General features: G+C 40.6%; 1 protein-coding gene across 1 annotated transcript; it reads left to right on the top strand.

The window, feature by feature from the left end:
• Window positions 1-13,735: 13,735 nt before the first annotated feature.
• anapc4 (anaphase promoting complex subunit 4) lies at window positions 13,736-20,144 on the top strand. The gene is made up of 28 exons (XM_084547512.1): window positions 13,736-13,981; window positions 14,519-14,634; window positions 14,712-14,817; window positions 14,913-15,045; window positions 15,135-15,209; window positions 15,303-15,329; window positions 15,427-15,471; window positions 15,570-15,654; window positions 15,753-15,860; window positions 15,947-16,117; window positions 16,200-16,264; window positions 16,437-16,479; window positions 16,574-16,650; window positions 16,735-16,835; window positions 17,048-17,099; window positions 17,187-17,242; window positions 17,389-17,435; window positions 17,518-17,574; window positions 17,669-17,725; window positions 17,817-17,910; window positions 18,053-18,150; window positions 18,268-18,329; window positions 18,414-18,452; window positions 18,551-18,652; window positions 18,745-18,822; window positions 18,925-19,092; window positions 19,376-19,499; window positions 19,701-20,144. The coding sequence occupies exons 2-28, from the start codon at window positions 14,527-14,529 to the stop codon at window positions 19,929-19,931; spliced, it is 2,409 nt and encodes an 802-aa protein (XP_084403638.1). The 5' UTR covers window positions 13,736-13,981; window positions 14,519-14,526; the 3' UTR covers window positions 19,932-20,144.
• The last annotated feature ends 51 nt before the right edge of the window (window positions 20,145-20,195 follow it).

Below are 20,195 nucleotides of genomic sequence, written 5' to 3'. Positions count from 1 at the left end.
CAGTGAGCATTCCCCTGTCACTTACCAGGCTAAGCTTGATAATGGATATGGTAAGTGTGTTCACATTCACAGATGAGGTCAAATAGTCCTGCTAGCACCAGATAGCTAAAGAGGCTTTAGTTCAGAGTTAAGATTTATGGCATGTCCTCTGCCCATTCTCCCTGTTGAACTTGTCTTGGATTACCATCCTCCTGATGTGCATGACCGCTGCCTTTATCCGCAACAGACATGCTTCATATTAAATCTGGTATTCTACTTCTTCAACTGTCACTGATCCACTTATATAACCCCTTACAAATCTCTTTCACCTCTGCTCTCATTTCTTACTTAGCCATTTTAAAGGTCATAGTTTAATGGTGATTTTTTGGCCCTGTCCAGTTTGCTCATAGAGGAAGAATATTAGCATTCCTTCTTAAATCTGGCTGACTACACGGTAAATTACAAACCAAATCACGCTGTGTTAAGTTTTAATCCTTTTTCATGGTGTTACAAGACACATCCGCCAAGCGCTAAATGTGATTTCAACACGGTGCTGTCTGTGAGCCCACCATCCTCTTGGCTGCGTGTCTGGTGTATACACTTAGCGAGGACAATTAGATGTCTGACCCCTGGATTAGAAATTGTGATGTCCACATTTTACAGTACATGTCTGTAATGTGTTTAATTTCCTACAATAGATAATGTGAAAGTTTACACATTACAATAAAAGCTATGTGCGTATGTGTCACTGGATCAGAGGATGAGTGTGAACTTTGCGATTACATGTCATAACCAGTCAAGTTCAGGACACTCCTAGACTCTAAGGCTGGAAGGTGAGCAGGAAAATCTCACCTCGTTGGGTGAAACTTCACACTGTGTCTCCAGATTGGCAGAGAGTCAGGGCCACCACTGAGGCTTAGAGACAGGACAGCTCCATTCGTCACGGCCGCAGTTAACGTACCAGTGAAGAATACCTCTGACGTGTGTCTGTCTGAGTGTTTTACTGCTGATAACTCAATGTGTACATGTACATGATCTGCAGCAGGCCAGATGTATACGACCGCTCAGTGGTGATATAGATTACATGAAAGTTTCTTTGTCTATTTATGGCTAACTTGTGAAACTTTCTGGCAGCCTGCAGTGAACAAGCTCAAATGTACTCGCGCCTTAAACACATCTTGAAAACAGAGTCATGAACACGGTTCAGTTATCAGCACGGTAAGAACTAAATAATACGTCAAACTGACTACCTCACAGCAACCTGTTAAATCTCCATACAGTACTAGTAATTTAAATCTTTTTTAAATGTTTTCATGTTTCAGGAATGTTGAGTTTCTGTCCCCATATAATATAGAGTTAGTACAGCCCCACCGTTACTGCAGTCTCTCTCATTATTTGGAGCTTAAATATGAAATGACATCATTCTTACAAAATCTTTATATTTTTTTTAATCAGGTATAAAAATACCAGTGCTTTTCCCTTTCCACTCCTCCTGCAGAGATCAAATGAGTCCACGAGGGAGATTTTAAAATTATGGCCTTGCAGAAACAGGCCAAACAGTCAGCATTACAGTCGGGCTACGTCATGAGTCAGCACTGGGTCACCTGCTATGACCTCATACCAAGTCTGTTTCACAAAATGTAGGAGGAAGAGCTACTGTAACTCTTAGCTCGTATGGCAACTACTTCTTCTTCAACAGGCTGCTATGCCAGAACTGAATAATTCCCTTATCTGTTGTGCAAAAGAGTAGGAAGTTATTGTAGCACCAAGAAGTCTGCAGGGAAGAATGAAAAAAGTAGATGTGTAATCAAAATCCAAACTGTAGTTAAACAAGAAACTTTCAGGCTAAGGCAAGACTCCCTTCAACAATAACAATCACATTTCTTCTCAAGTACTTTTAGGATAAAGGGTACACTCCACATTTTATGATTTTGACACTTCACAAAGTTTAGATTTAAATTCTTGTGTTTAAGATTAAAGGAAAAGCATCCACATTTATAGACCAGCAGATTTGTATTAGAACAGAGTAAAACCAGAGGACAAATGTTCTAACTACAACTTCTTGCGACTCAGTTTGCATTTTTTATCCATAGCTGATTCCTTTTGGGGTTTTTTTTGTGGGTTAATTGAATAATTTTGATGTTTTTAGGACTCTTCTTGGGATTCTCTCTGATCTCCAAGTTTATAATGAAGCAGAGGAACCAATACAGTAAAATGGTTTGACACCTGATGTAATAGGTTAATCCCAAGTATTCAGTTGCAAGCCACCCAGAGCCAAGCAGGATATTTTCTGATTGCGAGTGAGTAACAGGACATAACACCTTCCTGAGGCCTCGTTGTTCTGATTAGATAATGAGTGACTTGGGTGGTTGGGTTTCCAGGTCTGAACCACGTCTGTTAGAGGGAGAGGCCGGTCAGATAATTCACAATGGAGAGCAAAATGAAACAATTTAGTGTGCATAAAAGCACAGACAAGGTGCAAAACACAGTAAAGAGGTTTACCTGTATATATGTCCTTATATGTCTGTGTTCCCTCTGATGTCTCTGGCCCTACTGATCAATCTTAGCTCAAAGAGGGAAGTTTGTTTAAGTCTGAACAAAGATCATAGTCAATATTTGATAAGAAATTCCATCATCAGTCTTTGGAATGTCGTCTCCTCCTGATGTTGGAGACACCGCCTAGTGTAGATGTCTTCGCAGAATTCTTCAGCAGCCTCTCGACTTCCAAAAGTTTCCGTTGTGGTTTGTGTGCATTTGTTTGAAACTAAAAAGCCAAGGCTGCTCTCTGCTATAACTGCACCTCTCTTCATTCAACTCCACATCAAGTTTTGAAATGCATGGTTTTTACAGCTGGCTGGTAATAACATGGAAGAGTATCGGACAAAATGCCTAGAATGTGACACCACAATCCGGTATGTGTTTCTCTTCCTGATTTCCATTGAAATACTGAGATATCGGTGATCTGAGCCATGATTTGTGACAGAGACACACACAGACTTATATAGACTGAATACATGGCAGTTTGTCTCACGTCAAGAGCAAATTTTAAAAACCAAAACTAGACCCTTTCAAAACTAAAAACAGGAAAACATGACTTCAGAACCAAAAAATGCACATGATGGATGCATCCCAGAAATGCATCATTATAAACAGAGCATTACATAAAACATTGTGTGTAAGGAGCATGAGGGCATACTGAAGAATACCAGGCACTCAGCACCGTAAGGCTCTCCGGCTGAGACAAACTGTGGTAGACCACGGAAGACCGCGCCCAGCACCCAGCTCCCAGGAATGCCTATTCCACTGGCCGTGCAAAATGCTGGCATCAGCACCAACTCATTAGCCTGAGTCTGAAGAGGAGGTGAGGAGGTGCATCACCTGCTCGTGCTGGCAACTGCATCAAAGGCGCTGTCCATGGGAAATTAACACTGAATGAAATAAGGTATTTGAAATCCTCTGGAAAAAATTTAAAGCTGCAGTGCGGAACTTGTGTTTCCCTTTCTAGCAGAGGGAGTAAATACAGAAAAACAGAGGTGTGTGTATGACGTATGCTTACAGTCTATAGTCATTCAGTGTCAAACATTTCTTTTTTAGACTGTAATCTTTCCTCATAACACAAAGTTTCTTTTTCAACTGGGGGATCACAAACCTGTTGTGGACACTTCCTAGATTCATCCCGACTGCCAGAAATTGTGAATTCATGGAACCCGGCTACATTAGTAACTCTTGTTTCTCTGACGTAGGCTATGCTGTTGTTATAGGGCAGGCTATTTCATCTCAGCCATAACAGTCACTCCCAACTCTCCAGCTCTGACAAAATAATCCATGCTGGTTGAATCAAAAGTCATTACTGACTACCCATCAGGAGAATGTCAAAGACAGCTATGTTGTCTGACCCATCGGTGACTGTTGCATTATGTTGCTAATTTACTATATATATGTGTGTGATAATTTACTATGATCACTCACGCAGCTTCCAAAAGCTGCACAATTCTTCAATTCTGTTTTCAACAGTAAACAATTTGCTGCCATCTAGTGTCCAAAATCTGTAGCCAACACAGGAAGTGACAAATCATTTGTAGCACTGAACAGACAACAGTGAGAGCTTGTCTTTCAAGATAACAATACACTGCACAAATCTGCTCTCAGTTTCAGATCTATTCTCCTAGTTATGCAACAACAACCCAATTCACTTTCAACAGTGTAACTATTCTAAGATATTTCACCTCACTACTCTCAGCTTTCCATTCATTTTCTGTGTCATACAGTGATACCGCCACAGAGTCTGGCCTCTCCTGTTTCCCTATGGTTAAACGTGCTATACACTACCTTCCTATTCCCCAAGAAAGTGTGGGCTGATGTAGAGCCCGGTGACTGAAAACGCCTCGTCATTGCATTGCCTGCATTCCTGTGCCTGGCTCCTATTGGCCTGAAGACTATTTATACAGCCGCAGAAGAGGCCCCTCACAGCCTACTGGGGAGATACGTGGCCTGAGCTAGTGGTTTTATGTGATCACACCAACACCTAAAAACAAATCACCTTCTAAAAACTCCCTGAAACTGAACCTCTTTGACTCCATGGGAGTCTTTGGTCTATCATTATAGACGCAAACAAAAATAGTACTGATTAAGCCTACATTATTTAAATAGTAGTACCAAAAGATACCAAACATGACAAGCTGCTGTTGTGAAATTTCTGTAAAATTATGTACAAATACGCATTATATGTCAGCGTGAAATGGATATGTCAGAGTGCAAACTCTGACATAGCATATTGATTTCTAACAATACTGTATAATGATTGCTAATAAAAAATAGACCATGCATATAAATAAATACAGACTTTTATAGCAACTTTATTGAATATTTGGCTTTAATATTTTAAGTGAGTCACTGTTTTAAATGTGATTTGTATGGACAGTATGATCCTGGGTCCATGAATTTCAACCAGAAAAGCAGGAGCAACTACCACAATGCAACTAATTGAACAGACTGAAACCTTAATTAGATCAGGTATGACTCCGTAGTAAACAGCAACCATGTTGACTGAGTGGTGAGGTTGACATTTCTAGAAACAAGAGAGGAGTGTATTTTTAGTTTGTTGATGAACTGGTGCAAATAACCCGGGATCAGAAGTTGTTGTCTTCTCTAAAGGGATAGCAGGTCATCCAGGCATAAATTAGGCAGCGTCCCAGTTTAACTGGATAGGTACCAATAGTCAAATACGCTTACACACAGTGGAAGTCCCCCCAACTCAAAACCAGGTGCTCTTCTTGTCAACACATGGGTAACTCTTACCTCTTGGCCGCCTTCCACCTGACTCACCTTATCTGTAACAGGCAGGCCAGAGAGGCTGGATCCTGCCACTTGGTCTGGTCAACATCACAGACACTAAAGGTTCATTCTTTGTGTAGGTCAATGCATACTTAAATCATATTAATTTAAAAGCTTAAGACCAAACTAGACTTTTCTTTATTGATTATTGACCCAAAAATAAAGTTTTTTTCCTGTACTATGTTTTCTCTTCTACTCTCAGTCGACTGTAATATACTGTATTAAAAGGAATCTGATTTGTAACTAAAAACACTTTTTCTACACTTTGAGTGAATAAATATAATGCCATTAATCTCCATTGAAATATATCTCATAAACTGGAAAAATAGAACTAAAACTACATTTGCTGGGCTGAATACTACTTTTCATTATGAAGTTTGAGAAAAACTTGGTGAACCGATCCTGTAATTCACTTAGTACCACACTTATGAATGTCAGAACTGTGATCTTCAGTATTATGAATAATGCCAGGACTCTTGAACTTGTTACACAATATTATGCCAGAACACAAGTCTTCTGTGTAAGCGGGGAGAAACAGGTCAACACCACCAATAAAAAACTCAGTGAATAACAGAAGAGCTATTCAAGAGATGTTGCAAGGATTTTCCTGTTTTACTACCACCAAAGGCTACCTTTCCACTCTTAATAAACATCTCAGTGAAATTAAATGGTGTTCATCTTTGATTCTAATGAAAAAACAGACAGATTTATTGAAGACTTGTCCTCAAGGGAGACATTTCTCAGTGGTTTATCAGCAAATGGGGAAGGCTTCTCAAACACCTAGTTATTCTATATTATAATATCAAGCTATAATAGCAGGTACCAGTCAAGTCCAACCTGCAAAATAATGTTAAATTAAAGTAAAAACCTACCGGACAAGGGGTTGGGGGTTTCCATTGACTCTGCATTCCAGACGAACAGGGCTCCCTTCAGCCACTTCCTGACTCTTCAGCTTCTGGAGGAATTGAGGAGGGGACAGGGGTCCAGATGCTGTTGGAGCTCCAGCGTGTTGGTACATTGCAGAAACTGCCACTCCCACTGGACTCCCAAGTTGAGGGACCATGTCTGGCTGGCTGTACGGTGTCTCCTCTTGCTGGCCAGAAGGCACAGGGGGAACAGAGGCTGAGCCTTGAGGGGCCGGCCGCTGACTTCTTGGAGACAGATAGCCACTATCCGGAGAGGAGGAATCCTCTTCCACCTGCTGCTCCAAATGAGCAGAACCTTTGAAGATGGATGATAGCTCCTCAATAAACGTGGCAGCTCGGCTGCAGAACTCTGTTGCTGAAGCCACTCGATCATTCAGCTCCAGGCCTTCGTGAACCAGCCTGGGTTTATCCTGCTTATACACTGGCTGGATGGGTTTGTGACGAACAACAACCTTCTCAGTAGAGGATGGAGCCTCACTGGACACATGTACAGGGTTGCTGAGGGGGGCATTCTGGCTGGAGGAGATGCTACCTGCTGCATTGTCGTCTGGGCAGGGGGCTTTGGTCTGGTGGTGCAGGTTTGGGCTTGCAATGAAATTTTCAGTTATCTGAGGGGACACAGGAAGGGAGGGGACAGATTGGAGAACCTGCTCCTGTTGTGTAGGATTAGAGGGGCCTGGATCGCCAGATTCACCTGCATCACCAAAGGCCTCCCGGGCCAAGTCCAGGCTACGATTAATCTCTTCTGCGCTCAAGAAGGCAGTAAGATCTGCAAAGTCTCCATCTCCAGAATCCAGCTCTGTTACTGAGTCCAGGCAGAGTTCCCCGTCAGAGGATGCCTCAGAAAACACGCCCCCATCACCCTCCAAAGTCACACCTGCCGCCGGATCCTTCAGCAGCAGAGAGATGGGGAGTGGCGGATTCCAACTCCCGTCCTGCATCCTGAAATGCAAATTCAATCTCATTAACCAGCCAGTTACATTCATTTACAATTCAGACACAACAGCTTATTCTGTATAAGATCATCTCATCTCAAACAGACAAATGAAGAGCAGGCCTTTGAGAAGTCAGTGTTAAAATATAAACTTTACAATGCCATTTCATTTGTTCTTGCAGCCATAGCAGGAAGGATGACTCAGCCCGCTGTTGTCTGGACACAGTTGGTAGGTATTAGCAGAGGCCTTTAGAGAGGTCATATGAACATGACTAGTCTTACCACTCTAGCACAATCCCTTTGTTCTTTGTTATTCTTTCCTCACACATGTTTTACACCATATAAACTCAGATTAAAGCTAAAATAAACTATTATTTATTTTACTGTATTTTTTTAGTGTTTTTAGTATGCTTAGTGTGTTTCCATAAAATTGCAAGAATAAAATAGTCTCTTTTATTCATATTTTCAGTGGAAGACACTGTAATCAGAAAATCAGAAAAAACAGATGTTTTTCTGATAAATGAAAGAGTCTGAATTCATCAACAATCAAAATGCATCCATTGATTCATTTGGTACTGTATATATACAGTGCTGCTTGAAAGTATGTGAACCCCCTGAGCAGTTTAGATGTTTCTGTTGTTTTACCATGATTTTCTAATTTTATTATCACCAGTTTTTATGTATGAAATGTCAGATACATGTTTATCAATTGCATGTACTTGTTTAGTGGGACTTGTTTAAGTAGCCCAAAAACTACATGAAAAATGGAATTAGTGTATGTGCAAAAGTAAGTGAACCCCCCGCTGCATTGGTTAAGTCAAGCAGGTAACAGACTCAGGTGAAACACATTTGGGTGCTTAATTAATCATTTAAGCAGACCAATGAAATGGGACATCCTAGGGAAAGGGTTTGGCCTGCACTAATTAAAAGAGAGAGGAAACCAACCAAACCACTGTGGTCCCATACAAATCAACAATGCCGAGAGGAAAGGAGATATCAGAAGACATGAAGAAGAGAGTAGTGACAGCCCATCAGTCTGGGGACGGCTACAAGACCATCTCCAAAAGATTCCAGCTCCATCCATCCACTGTAAGACAAATAATTTACAAATGGAGGGCCTTCAACATGACAGCAACTCTGCCTAGAAGTGGACGCCCATCAAAACTATCACCCAGAAGCACCAGAAAAATAATAAATCAGGTAAAGGCCAACCCACACATCACCTCTAGAGAGTTGCAGACCTCTCTGATAGCATCTGGGACAAATGTGCATGCGTCTACAATCAGACGAAAATTGAGCAACCATGGCATTTATGGGAGGGTTGCTAGAAGGAAGCTTCTGCTCTCAAAAAAGAACAAAGCTGCCCGTCTCAACTTTGCCAGAGAGCACTTGGACAAACCAGAGGCCTTCTGGAAGTCCATTCTCTGGACAGACGAGTCCAAAATAGAATTATTTGGTCACAATCAAAATCACTATGTTTGGAGAAAAGCCAACACTGCATATGAAGAAAAGAACCTCCTCCCAGCAGTGATGCATGGTGGTGGAAACGTGAAGGTCTGGGGCTGCTTTTCTGCTTCTGGACCTGGACGACTCCATATCATCCAAGGAACCATGAATTCTCTGGCATATCAACAGATTCTTGACCAGAATCTCCTGCCATCAGTCAGGGAGTTGAAGCTGGGCCGAAAATGGATTATGCAACAAGACAATGACCCAAAGCATTCCAGCAAAACTACAAAGGAATGGCTTCAGAGAAACAGGATTCGTACTCTGGATTGGCCCAGTCAAAGTCCAGACCTTAATCCAATTGAAATGTTGTGGCGAGACCTGAAGAAGTTGGTACATGCCAGATGTCCCTCCAACCTCTCTCAACTGGCTGAGTTCTGCAAGGAGGAATGGGCAAAAATCCCCGTAAGCAGATGCGAGAGACTAGTTACTGGTTACAGAAGACGTTTGGTTGAAGTAATGGCTGCAAAAGGAGGAGCCACAAGCTACTAATACAAGGGTTCACATACTTTTGCACATGTGAAATTTTCAGTTTTTGTGAAATAAACCACTTTTGTTGAATTAAACAATGAAAATATATCTCTTTTTTTGTGTGTGTCCCTTATTTGGAAGGTGTTCTTTACAAATTGGGATTTGGATATATGTTTAATGAGGTTATTTTAATGTTTTTTACAAAGACAGTGACCATGTCTTGAGGGTTCACAAACTTTCAAGCAGCACTGTACATATGCTAATACAATAGTTTAACAAAATATAATTGGCACAACTGTGTTATAATGTCCTAACATTTTGTGAACAACTGATGAAACAAACAAAGGGGAATCTTGCTAATCCAAAATAAGGAGGTTGACATGAGTACATTTATTCCACATGATGCACCATCATATTTCAGTCTGATTTCTTGATTGAAATGTGAGATAGATCATGTGTAGTTTAAAAGAGGTACGTTGCTTTGGCTATGATCTCCCATGAAGCTCACTCTGGATGTTTAGTGTGCTGTTAGGCGATGGGTGTATATACATGTATGACGCAGCGTGACACCCAGCGCCTCATGGCGTCCTGAAGACCAGCTGTTGTTATTTTTAATCCCCTGGGCTGTGTTTCACAGCAGCGCCACAACCCAAACCCACCCGGGGCTCAGGAGAGAGGTCGCTATGTTCAAACACACTCACATACAGGTATATCTAGATTTATACAAATACACACTGATGGTTACTGCCTTAACACAAAGGAATAAACCCGGACAATGTACCTCAGTGCTCTATGACCTAAAAAGAACAATGACAACAGCGCAGTGCTGATTAAATATGAATGTGGAAAATTTGAGACATTGAGATGGCTTGACAAAATGTTAATATCTTCCTGTTGTTAAAGTTTCCATTACGTTCTTATCTTTCCTAGAGTTAGCTTATGTTAAATTATGTAGTTACAGTATGTTCTATTCATTTTCAATGAATAAAATACATAATAAAAACATGAAAGAACATATGTCTGACTTGACTGTTATATATGTATGTATAAAGACTATGTTTAAAACAGCTGTATTGTTACCGTTACACTGAATGAATAAGGTTATAGTCTTGATAATAACAATTAAGAACCAAGCCACTGAATACACAGATATGAATACAGAATGTAACTTACCTTAAAGCGGGCTGTTGTCCAAATTCTCGTTCCTGGTTCTAGGGTTCCAGGTTTGTCTCTTTTAAGTAAGAATGAGAAGAAAGAAGCTTCTCTTTCCAGAAGAGCAGCCTTATTGGTCAGACAGTCAACAGGATCTCTCGGGCTCAGGGTCCAATTGCGTACTGCCTCTGCAGTGGCCTGCTGTTCCATCTGTCCTGGTCCCTAACTGCTCACTGAGTGGGGCTATATTTGGCCCCTGGCTCAGGTTTCACAGCCAGAATACTGGCAAGAAGAGAGAGTGTTGAGGTAGTCTTGGAGAACAGACGGTGGTACTGAATCAGTATTTGTTAATTAAACACAGTAAACACATGCTGCTCCAAATATTTAAAACCACACGCCCACATTATGTTCTTATAGGCCTGTACAAGTGTGGTTGATATAACTATCATAGATTTCCAGTCTGCACTGGTGACACTTGGAACCACAGATCTGTGTAATGAAGATATGTAGTAGACATCCTGCTGAGTTAGTCAGTTGTTGGTGAGGTCCAGGTTTGTCTAGTTGAGACATCTATCCTGAGACTGAGGAGACAGCAGCTTGTCAGTTTTGTCCAGTGGTGTCCAACTTAACCCATTGACCCCAGACCACCCACTAATCTGTTTTACCCACATATACAATATCTGAAAACAGTCCTGAGAGGATTTTGCAAGAACTAGTGTTTACTTCAAGGTGCAGCAACAATTTGGTCAAGGTCAATGCTGCACACATTGCAGTCTGAGACACCTACACTTAGTATTTTCAACTCTGCCCAGGCGATAGCACCAGTATTTAGCATTTTCTGCTATCTTGTCAAGTGTCCCAGGGAAAGATAAGGCCAACACAGTGAGCTAGAAAGACACAGACAGTTGAGGACCATGCAGCCTCACTTGATCTATTTCTGGGACACTATCACATTTTGTGCTCTCAGAGCTATTCTGGTTCTTCATCAATCTACTGATTAGACTTAGGTGTCAGTGATAATTTTAAAAGGAATTTCCACTGTAATAACTATCTAGTGTATGCATGCACACTCACAGCTAATGAATAATCTTCAATTCTCCATGCTTGTCATCCTACCCCAGTTAGCTTTGCCCCTGTGGAAGGTATTATTTAAAGATAACTGCATTATTTAGTGTTGACATCTATGTATAACCTACAGACAGTCTGTTTGGGGTCAATGTAAGTATAAGAATAGTATTGGAACATTTCCAGCATGTCCATATGTGCACACCACAACACAGCTCCTTCTAGCACAGATTATGTTTGCTAGCCTGGTCAGGTATGTCAGTCTAGAGTCTTTACTGTTTCTGCAGCCACTACCTGATTTTTCTTCACATAATGTGTCAAAAGTAAAACTATTTTAGGATGTGTTGTAACATAAAATGTTATATGTTTGTCTAGTTGAGACATTGATCATGAGAGTGAGGAGACAGCAGCTTGTCAGTGTTGTCCAGTGGCGTCTACCTTAACCCATTGACCCCAGACCACCCACTAATCTGTTGTTGTTGTACCCACAGATACAATATCTCAAAACAGTCCTGAGAGGATTTTGCAAAAACTAGTGTTGACTTCAAGGTTCAGCACCAATGTGGTCAAGGTCAGTGCCGCACACATTGAAGTCTGAGATACCCACACTTAGTATGTTCAACTCTGGTGTGCATCTTAAAATGTTATATGTTGTTCTATTGTTACAAGATATAAAGGTGTATGTAGTTCTATTATACCATATGTGTTTTTTCTGCATTTTAATACATTTCACACCGAAAGCATTAGCTGTAACTTCGAGAATTATTTTTTTTTTTTTGTGTGTTATCCAACATTATTAGTATGCAGTTATTATGAGCTGATAAAATCTCAAAAGTTTTTAGTATCTGGACCATAGAGTAGAAATAAAGATACACTGCCTGGCCAAAAAAAAAAAAAAAAAGTCGCCATCTGGATTTAACTAAGAACATAGGTACGAGCCTCCTACTGGGTGATTACTCCATGGGTGATCATCTTTCATCTGGCAACAAGTTATTTAACCCCAGCTGATGCAATGAGTAGCTTCTCATTTCCTAAGCAACCATGTCGAAAGACATATCCTGTGGTTGTGGAAAAGATGTTAGTCTGTTTGAGAAGGGTCAAATCACTGTCATGCATCGAGCAGAGAAGGAGATTGGAGATTGTAGAAATGATTAAAATTGGGTTAAGAACGGTCCAACGCATTATTATAAACTGGAAGGATAGTGGGGAACCACCGTCTTAGAGGAAGAAATGTGGTTGGAAAAAAATCCTGATTGATCGTGACTGGCGATCATTTAAACGTTTGAAGAAAAACAACCGTAGACTCAGGGCTATGTTTAATAGTGAAAGTAAGAACATTACCACATGTACAATGTGAAGGGAACTCAAGGAATTGGGACTGAACAGCTGTGTAGCCTTAAGAAAAGCAATTATCAGTGAGGCTAACCGGAAAAAAAGGCTTCAATTTGCTGGGGAGCATAAAGATTGGACTCTGGAACAATGGAAGAAGATCATGTGGTCTGATGAACCCAGATTTACCCTGTTCCAGAGTGATGGGGGCATCAGGGTAAGCAGAGAGCCAGATGAAGTGATGCACCCATCATGCCTAGTGCCTACTGTACAAGCCTGTGGGGGCAGTGCTATGATCTGGGGTTGCTGCAGTTGGTTAGGTCCCCTTTGAGAATCTTTGGGATGTGCTGGAGAAGGCTTTATGCAGTGGTCAGACTCTCTCATCATCAACACAAGACCTTGGTGAAAAATTAATGCAACACTGGATGGAAATAAATCTGGTGATAATGCAAAAGCTTAATTAAAATATTAGAGTGTGTGAACTTTTTTTTTTTGGTGGCGACTTGTTTTTTTGGCCAGTCGCTTAAAGAAGTGAGCTACAAAAACAGACATGTCAGGTCAATAAGGGCATACGTGCACGACACGCGTAAAGCGACTGGCGTAATTATTGTATTTTTTAAGAATTCACTGCGTTTTCAAACACTTAAGAATAAAAACACATTGTAAATTGTCTATATATTAATAGAGACATGACAAGTGGGTTACTCGGGGTTACGGCGCTTTTAAATATAAAGTGCCCAAAAAGTTGTAACTCAAAAGTAATTCAACTCAAACGACATCTCGTTATAACAACCATGAACAAGTTTGTGCAACTTACATTTTTCAGGTCATTCTTCTGTACAGTATCAACGCTTGACGTCCATATATCACAGTTTCGACCGTAACCCAACAAACTATAGCCATTTTTTTCCCCTTTATTTAATTCTCAATTTATTTCCCCTACTGTCTCTAGTGTACGGCTCCAGTTACAATTTGCGATTCCTCATTTGAGCAAATATGTCCCTTCGCGGCTCCCGTTGCTCAACATTGATTGGTCGAAAGGAAAATATGGCGGTGTTCAGTAGAAGCGAAAACACCACGAAGAAAACTTAAATAAAAAACATAAAACTTGAAAGAAGGTAACTGTGGTAAGCAGCAGCCATTATTTCGCGGCTTGTAATGTCCAGCACGGGGAAAGAAGATACATATCCACGAGGTTCACTCTGCATTAGCTTCGTCTGCTTGCTAACAACCCTGCTAGCTTAACACTTATAGTTGAAAGGTACTCATCTGTCAACTGTTAACGGTGAGTAAGGGTCCAGCTAATAAGCACTTGTCTAATTGCCTCGTGTCTAATTTCTCAATGTAGACTAGATTATTTACTGAGATCGTTAGGACTCACTCTAGTGGCTGCAAACTATAAAGAAACGAGGCGAGTTTGGTCGTTGTAATCCCATGATATACAAATCGATTAATGTCTCATTTTAAAGTGTGCATGTCTGTTATCTGCTTGATCATTATACATAACGTTCATAACGTTGTTGGTTTCATATGGTCCACTTCAACCTCAATCATTCTTAACTCACTATTCATTCAAAAATAGTTTGAAATAAATCTATATTTATTCCTTTATTTTATTAACTCTAAATATTTATTTAAGAGACTCGTTGCTGCAAAATAAACTGAAGTAAAACATGAAAAAATAAAATGGATCAACCAGCTCTGCTGCAGTCTTGTCACAAGCAGTGGGTCAGCTGTATTTTTTTTTTTTTTTTTTTTTTTTTTTATAAAATATTTAAGCATTGTTTTAACTGAACTTAATTTAAACTTTTCACCGATTTAGCCAACAGCATGCCTGCCTTCCGGCAAGTGGGAGAGAAGCAACTCCCTAACCCTGTGCTCTGTATGGCATGGTCTCCTAAGAGGGATTTGATAGCTCTGGCCAACACAACTGGGGAGGTAGGCTGAAAACACTCCTCAACATGTACTGATATGTTTAATGTTTTAGTAATTTTATGACTTATGTCTATCTGTAGTTGCTACTGCATCGCTTGGCTAGTTTCCAGCGTGTTTGGAGCCTACCACCCAGTGAATATACTGGGAAGGAGATTACTGCACTTGCCTGGAGACCAGATGGCAAAAGTACGGGACGACTATGAACACCTTTGACAGTTTTTAGTCATCTGCTTGACAAAATGATGAAAATATTATTCTTATTCTCACTCCTTGATCCACAGTATTGGCCTTCAGCCTCAGAGACACCAAGCAGGTGGTCCTGTGTGGTGTTGAAAAAGCAGAAATCCTTCACGTGTTTCCAATGCAGAATCCTGTAACCTGCATGCATTGGATGGAGGTGATGGAGGAGAGCAGGTATGCATGAAGCTCAGGAATAAAATAAATGCTGGAGACATTGTGTAGCTGTCAAAATTATTCTGAACAACTGCATTGATGTGTTTCAGTGCCCTCAGCTCCTTTTACAACTTGGAAGATGAATCCAAACTTTTTCTTCCCAAGCTGCCAACACTTCCTAAGAGGTAACAATACAATAACTCCTGCATATCACTGTAGAAGAACAAAGCTCCTTGGTTCACCGAATAACATTTATCCAAACTTTTGCATCTTCCTAGCTATAGCACAACTTCAAAGATTTTCAGGTGGGACGGCATTTTAATTACTAATTCATCAGTTATGTAATGTATGCTTTGTTAGGTTCACATAGCAGCTGATTGTTTTTAACTGTCTGTATCACAGTGAGGAAAAGTCTGATGAGATTCTGAATCTTCTGGGAGAAGTCAGGTAAATTACTGTTTTAGCAACACAAGAGACAGACATACGAGTCTTTGTAATGCATTGTTGTTTTTAAATTGGACCCATCCCCTGTTGTTTCCATGCAGACTGAACATACTTGTCCTTGGAGGAGACACCGGCTTTGTGGATCTTTATGCTTATGGGATGTACAAGATTGCCAGTCTAGGAGGGGTACGGCTTTTCTGTAAATTCACAAGAGTTACTTTTTTCATCTTCTGATTTCCTCAACTCACGGTTACATGTTATTTAAATTGAATAACGCTCTACAGGTTTCAGGAACGTGTAGCAGCCTGAGTCTCTCCAGTGATCTCAAATCTCTGTCCGTCATCACAAAGATCAGGTCTACTGATAACAACCCACAGATCTGCTACATTCAGGTGAGATGGAACATTTGGCTTTATTTCCTACTTCCTAACCTGTTCTCTGTGCTAACCTTGATTTTTTCTTGTTTAATTTATTTTAGCTGGACACCGGGTTGTTGTCAGACTGCCTGCCTGAGGTCACCAGGATGGCACGCAAGTTCACCCACATCTCCACGCTGCTGCAGTACCTGCACCTCTCACTTACCTGTATGTGTGAAGCCTGGGAGGACATCCTCATGCAGATGGATCTTCGACTCACTAAGTTTGTTCAGGTTTGTAGTTTGTAGTGCTTTGTTGTCCTAATAGTCCAAAACAAGAGAGTGTCAACTCATGTCTGATTTTCTGTCTTTGCAGGAAAAGAACACAAGCACACAAGTTCAAGATGAGTTTCTGGAGCTTCTGCTGTGGGGACAATCTAGGTGGTGGCCACTGTGTGCATTTACACATTATACTGTTGCAATGTCTGGAGTGTCCTGTAGATGGTAGCAACACCTCTTGAGCTAGTTGCAGTTTGAGTTTCTGGGTAAATGTTGGCTTGTGGTAAATCATGCTTCATGTGTTATTTTCTTGACATTGGCTTTGTGTTTTCAGCCCTGAACTACAGGCTCTTCTCATGAACCAGCTGACTGTCAAGGTGAGCGTAAGAGGAGTTCAGATGAAATTTCCCTCTCAAGACTTTTTAGACATTTACATTTACATAGTATCTGAACATTACATTTCCATCATAGGGCCTGAAGAAGCTTGGTCAGTCCATCGAGTCTTCTTACTCCAGCATCCAGAAACTTGTGATCAGTCACCTGCAGAGGTATTTTGACTTATAGTTCTCATTAGTGCTCTCTGCTACCTGAGTGTCTCATTTAAATCTCACCCTCTCTTTTGCTGGTTGCAGTGGTTCCGAGGCGCTCTTGTATCACCTCAGTGAGGTGAAAGGAATGTCCCTATGGAAGCAAAAGTTTGAACCCCTCGGTTTGGATTCAGCAGCAATAGAAGGTACAATGGTGCAGCTGTGGCTCGGGCGGTAGAGTGGGTTGTTTGGCAACATTGGTGTGAGTGGGTGAATGAAAACACTGTAAAGCACTTTGAGACCAATGAGGTAGAAAAACATTATTTAACTGCAGACCATTTACAAGTTTAAACTGTGTACAATGATTGCAGTCAATCTTATTTTCCATCCATAACCACATGTGTGTTTTGTGATTTAGGTGCTATCACAGCTGTGGGCTCCTTTTCTCTCAAAGCCAATGAACTACTGCAGTAAGTTCATGAATAATGTTCACATTATTTCTGTGTTATTTGCTTCTGCTTTCATCTATACGTTACTACATTTATTTTGTAATTTAGGGTGATTGACAAGAGTATGAAAAACTTTAAAGCCTTCTTTCGGTGGCTGTATGTAGGTAAGAATTCAAACTACCTTGACTGATCCTGAGAGAGACATTTATCATTGGTGTGCATTTATGTAATTTGACATGTGGTAGTTTGTCAGATCAAAACAAAAAGTTTTAATTATTGTTTACATGCTCACCCACTTGTGTCCCCACAGCTATGCTAAGAATGTGCGAGGAGCATGTGCCACCAGAACTCAACAAGGTGAGTTTTATCATAGAAAGATTTACAATGTGTAGTATTTCACATTTTATTTCCAATTTTAACATGATGTTTAATCTCTTAGATGACTCAGAAGGACATTGCCTTTGTTGCTGACTTCTTGTCTGAGCATTTTAGTGAGGTGAGATCAGTATAATGGGATTGGGACAATTTAAAGTTGTTAACGAGTTAATAGGTTTTCACAAATTTAGTTTAATTGCGTTGTGACCTAACAGAATGAGGAACTCTTCGATCGTAAAGGGAAGTACTTCAACGTGGAACGAGTCGGTCAGGTAAGTGGTTTTTTGTTGAGTGTCTTGTTTTTTAATAGAAATATGTGTTGTAACATAATGATCTGTCTGTCTTTCAAATGGGCATGTGCAGTACCTGAAGGACGAGGATGAGGACCTTGTGTCTCCGCCCAACACTAAGGGAAACCAGTGGCTGAAGTTTTTACAGGAGAGCACACATCTGAAAGGTATTTTATAACCTATTTGCGTGTTTTCGCATAAGGTCAAATGGTATGTCTGAGGAGAGCTTAATTTTATGTGAGTTTTATGGTTTTAACTCAAAATACACAGCCGTAACTAACTTAATAAATGTTTCATTGGTTTATTCAGAAAGCCCTTTGCTGTTTCCTTCATATCCCAAAAAGTCTTTGCACTTTGTCAAGAGGATGATGGAGAACGTGATTGAGCACTGTCTACAGAAACCTGCAGTAGGTTTTGTGTTCTGTGGCTTTTCTCTTTTTTACCATCACAATGAAGGATTTAGTTATGAATGTCACCACTGCCTCTTTGTTAGACTTCATTATTTTCTATTTATTTGTGTGCAGGAGGTAATTGGGAAATCAGTAAAACAGGCTGCCTTTTTGCCCCTGTACACCGTGCCAGAGAGGTATGATGTGCCTGCTAATAATCTAAATTATTTTAAATATGATACAAGTAATCTGATTGAAGTTGTATTTATTTGTTCCTCCAGCTCAGAAAACGCTCCACGACTTTTTGAACTTCCATCTTTGTAAGTAAAACACAAACACCATAGAGTTTTCTAACTGTAATAATAAGGTAGCTGGGTGTTAATGATGAGTTCATGAATTTATTTTGATCATCCTACAGGTGGAACGACAAAAAGGCCAAAATGCATTATGTCTTGTTCTGCATGCCAGAGATTTCACCTTCCAAACTTTACCTATTGCGGAAAGGAACAGACCCAAACAGGTACATTTCTTTGATTGGGGATGTGTGTGTGTTTCTTTGTATATTCTTTGAGTTTTTTTGTGTTTATAACTGAATGTGCTTTGCTTCTGCAGACGTCTCCCAAACAGTGTCATGTCGATTGACCTCAGCCACCATCTCGACAGTGCAGATGACGACAATGCCGCAGCCCAGTGAGTGACGCTTAAATTGTTCCCTCGCCTAAATTTGGTTAACAGACATAAATGCAAAGCTGGTAAAGGCAGACCCTGATTTACATTGTGTTTCTTTTTCAGGTCTCACTGTGTTTACAGCTGCCTGGATGCTCGTTTCTATGACGATGAAATGCTAACTGTGGTCTTGCAAGGATCAGAAGAACAGAATAGTAGGCGTGTCCTGGCTCAGATCCCTCTTGCTTCCAGCCTAAGTTGTGAGACTGAATTCAACTGGGAGCCGAACCTGAGGTCTGTTTTTATGCATAATTTTGATAATATTCCTTTAGTAACTATAATGCTGTGACATTTAATAACATAACAACTGGTCATTGGCACCATGGTCTGCATGTCATTCCCCTACAGTTTGCTGTCTGTATTTATCGTCCTTATCAAAAAAAGGCTGAAAATTAATGGACCTTAAAAGTGTAAAATTGTTTGAAAGATAGTGTGCATAGTTTAGATTAGAACATACTGCAAAGACACTAGAAACGAGACCTAACTTTAACACTGTGCATGTCACCTGCGTTGTCAGGTTGGACCAGCAGAGCAGTACCATCCCTTGCCAAGGTCTGGTGCTGGGGAATCAGTGGCGAGATCTGGAAAACATGAAGGCTCAGTTTGTAGCTGTCAATGGAATCCGCAAAGTGGCCTGCGTGGTATGTTACATTTTTACATAATACTTCACATTTTGTGTGGGCGGCGTATAGTTTTGGATATAATTTGTGAATGAATGCACTACAGTGTTCCTGTATTTGTTTCAGTCATCACTATGATCAGTTATGCATTTTCAGTCTCCTCAAATTTCTTTGGCGTGAGGACATACTAGTGAATAACTATGTGTTTTCCTTTCCTGGCAGCTGAGCGCCAATCTGAGGCACATACGTGTCTTTGAGATGGATGTAGAAGATGAGGACGACGAGGGAGCTGACTCACAAAATGCCAGTGCCGACCAGGACACGCTGGACGCTACCATGGTCAGCCAAGGGCAGGAAGAAGAGCCCAAAGGTGAAGCAGGAGAGCAAAGTGGAGCTGTGTTTCAAAAAACTGAGGAGCACCTGCAGTCGGAGGAAGCCCTGGAACTGTCCTGAGACTGAGACACAGAAACAAGCTAACCACAATAGAAAAAAAGACTCAAAACTCAATTACTTCTTTGTTACAAAGGTTCATTCACCATTATGGAAAAAATACAGCAGTGGTGTATGAAAATAAACATGTTTGTGCTAACATTTGCTTTAATTGGTGATTTTGTACCTACTTTTCTGTTTCCTGTAAAGAATTCATGTAGGATAATTTATAAATGATATGATGCATAGTTAAATAAATAAACAGTTATCTCAAACTAGCATTTTTCT

Source organism: Chelon labrosus (assembly GCF_963514085.1).
Source record: "Chelon labrosus genome assembly, chromosome: 7".
NCBI lineage: Eukaryota > Metazoa > Chordata > Actinopteri > Mugiliformes > Mugilidae > Chelon > Chelon labrosus.
The sequence above is the reverse complement of the archived record's forward strand: the minus strand, read 5'-3'. Positions and strand labels throughout refer to the sequence as shown.